The sequence below is a fragment of the Mandrillus leucophaeus genome, unplaced genomic scaffold, assembly GCF_000951045.1.
Source record: "Mandrillus leucophaeus isolate KB7577 unplaced genomic scaffold, Mleu.le_1.0 Scaffold78, whole genome shotgun sequence".
In the NCBI taxonomy this organism is placed as follows: Eukaryota; Metazoa; Chordata; class Mammalia; order Primates; family Cercopithecidae; genus Mandrillus; species Mandrillus leucophaeus.
The window spans coordinates 219,290-222,386 of NW_012108474.1; the positions used below are offsets into that span (position 1 = coordinate 219,290).

General features: G+C 41.7%; 1 protein-coding gene across 1 annotated transcript in view; it reads right to left on the reverse strand.

Annotated features, from left to right (window-relative positions):
* LUC7L (LUC7-like (S. cerevisiae)) overlaps positions 1-3,097 on the reverse strand; it is a 64,704-nt gene that overhangs the window by 53,113 nt on the left and 8,494 nt on the right. The window contains exon 3 of the mRNA XM_011967006.1: positions 787-885. Coding sequence (XP_011822396.1) covers positions 787-885 — 99 coding nt within the window. The remainder of the gene's footprint in view (positions 1-786; positions 886-3,097) is intronic.

Genomic DNA, 3,097 nt, shown 5'->3' on the forward strand with positions numbered 1-3,097 from the left:
AAAAAAAAAAGCATTTACTAACGCAGATAAAATAACACAACTACTGAATACTAAAAAATGCAAATTAAGAACAGAAAGAAATATCATTTTACAACCACTAAACTGCAAAAATTAACTAGTCTGATAATACAAAGTGTTGGTGAGCGTGTAGACACTGCTATGGGACTTCACCAAATAGAAACAAGAAGACATTACAAAATTGTCTTGCGAGGATAAATATGGGTATCCCCTACAAAACAGCGATCCCCTTCCTAGGAATATACCCAAGATAAATCCTTATCTGCGTGACAAGGGAGTTATGCAAAAATATTCATAGTCTGCAACAGCAAAACTAGAATCAATCTAAATGTCTACGAATAAAGGAAGGATCGTCTGAGGATTATTCAAGCAGCAATGAAAACAAACAACATGCAACAACCTGGGTAAACAGAAACATAACACTGAACCAAAAAAATCTAATTTTAAAGACTCTCTACACTATGAAACCATTTTCACAAAGCTCAAAACTAAGCAAAAAAAACATTGTTCAAGGACTCATAAAAATGTAATTAAAATATTTTTTAAAAGCAACAAAATGAGATAACACATATTATCATTTAGAATAGTGATAGGACGGTGGACACAAGATTAAGCATTACTGGCTGTATTCCAGCTCTCAGCTTGAGTGGCAGGATAACAAGCAACTACTTTATTTTGCTTCATAAACTTACGTATGTTACATTTTTCTTGTTAGTTCAATATTGGGTTCTTCACAGTAGTAATAAATCAACATTAAATAAAACTTACATCCAATTCAAAAAACAGGTCTCTTTCTTTACTTGCAATCTCATAATCTGCTCGGAGGGCCAAGTCGTGGATTTTGGTACATTCTCCTAAATCCATGCGCTGTGGGAAAAAAACAAAAAATTTAGACCTGAGTGCCCACCTACTGTAGAAAGCATGTAACAGGACTTGGTATTTCAACTGTCACCAAAATAAATGATCATTTTTTGGAACACTAAAACTGTAATAAGAAAATTAAGAAAGGAGATATGGCTGAGAAGCCTCATTTCACTTTTACCATCGTGACTACATGATACTTGAAACTGATGCATTTAATAAAGTTTCTATTTTAGACTCAGAGACAACTGGACTGCAATCATGACAACTAAATTAATTGGCTTTTGTCGGTCTTTCTTGTTTGTTTGTTTTCCGAAGGAGTCTCACTCTGTCACCCAGGGTGGAGTGCAGTGGCACAATCTCGGCTTACTGTAACCTCCGCCTCCTGGGTTCAAGCAATTCTTCCTGCCTCATTCTCCCGAGTAGCTGGGATTACAAACACACAATAACACACCCAGCTAATTTTTTTTCTTTTGTATTTTCAGTAGAGACAGCGTTTTGCGACGTTGGCCAGGCTGGTCTCGAACTCTTGACCTCAAGTGATACACCCACCTTGGCCTCCCAAAGCACTGGCATTACAGGTGTGAGCCACTCTGCCTGGCCCAGTTTTGTTTATGCATCAGTTCAAGGATTCAGTAAATGGTAGCATATGGGGTGGCAGGGATAGCAAAGGGCCAGGGCTGGGCGTGGTGGCTCATGCCTGTAATCCCAGCACTTTAGGAGGGTGAGGCAGGCGGATCACCTGAGGTCAGGAGTTGAAGGTCAGCCTGCCGAACATGATGAAACCCAGTCTCCACTAAAACTACAAAAATTAGCCAGGTGTAGTGGCAGGGCACCTGTAATCTCAGCTACTCAGAGAGCTGAGACACAAAAATCGCTCAAACCCAGGAGGTGGAGTTTGCAGTGAGCTGAGACCATGACACTGCACTCCAGCCTAGATGATAAAGTGAGACTGTCTCAAAAAAGGGGGGAAAAAAAAAAGGAAAGGGCCAGAAAACAGTCTCACTGCAACAAGTTTCTAGGCATCCTGTCTTACAATCTTGACCACTCGAGATGCTCGCTGCCTAAGATGCAGATACAGAGGAAGAGGAAAGAGCGGACAGAAGTTAGGTGTTCGCAATTACATCACAACCTAACACTTGACTTTGTGTAGCTGATTATATATCAAAGGGAATAAAGGAGAACAGGCTGGTTAATAGCCAAATAAATGTTTTACACATTTTCTCAACCTGGGAAATGACCCTGGACATCTAAGGACGGACAGATAATTGTCCCACTCAGTTCCTCCATTTGACAAACAAAACGTTTGATTACTAAAACAAAATGATTTATGTTGTCAGTAAGAACAGCATGATATGCTATTATGTGTACCATATGCAGTACGATTAGATAACAGTGTATGATTTTAATCTAAATCCTAAGTATAGGACTTTATGCAGACACCTTCTGCCTCTGGCCATCTACACAGCAACAGGGAGGTTTGTGTGCTGAGGATCATGGTGTCAGGTTAGAGTGCATGTTAACAAAACTCAACATCCCAACTAGGAGACACCCCCAGTAGAACAAAAGAACATGTCTACATAATCAGGAAAAAAAAAAAAAGGGACGTTAGTACCAGTTGCAGTGGCACATGTCTGTAATCCCAGCACCTTTGGGAGGGCAAGATGGGAGGATCGCTCGACCCCAAGAGCTCAAGACCAGCCTGGGCAACACAGCGAGACCCTGTCTCTATGAAAAAATTAACAATCAGCTGGGTGTGCTGGTATGTGCCTATAGTCCCAGCTACTTGGGAGACTGAGGTGAGGGAATCGCTTGAGCCTGGGAGTTCAAGGCTTCAGTGAGCTGTGACTGAGTCACTGCACTCCAGTCTGAGCAACAGAGACCCCTATCTTTTTAAATTGTTTTTATTTTTGAGACGGGAGTTTCACTCCTGTTGTCCAGACTGGAGTGCAATCTTGGCTTACCGCAACCTCTGCGTCCCAGGTTCAAGCGATTCTCCTGCCTCAGCCTTCCAAGTGCTGGGATTACAGACATGTGACACCACGCCTGGCTAATTCTGTATTTTTAGTAGAGACGGGGTTTCTACATGTTGGTCAGGCTGGTCTCAAACTCCTGACCTCAGGTGATCCACCCATCTCAGCCTCCCAAAGTACTGGGATTACAGGCGTGAGCCCCCACACCCAGCCAAGACCCCACCTTTTTTTTAAAAAAAAAAAAA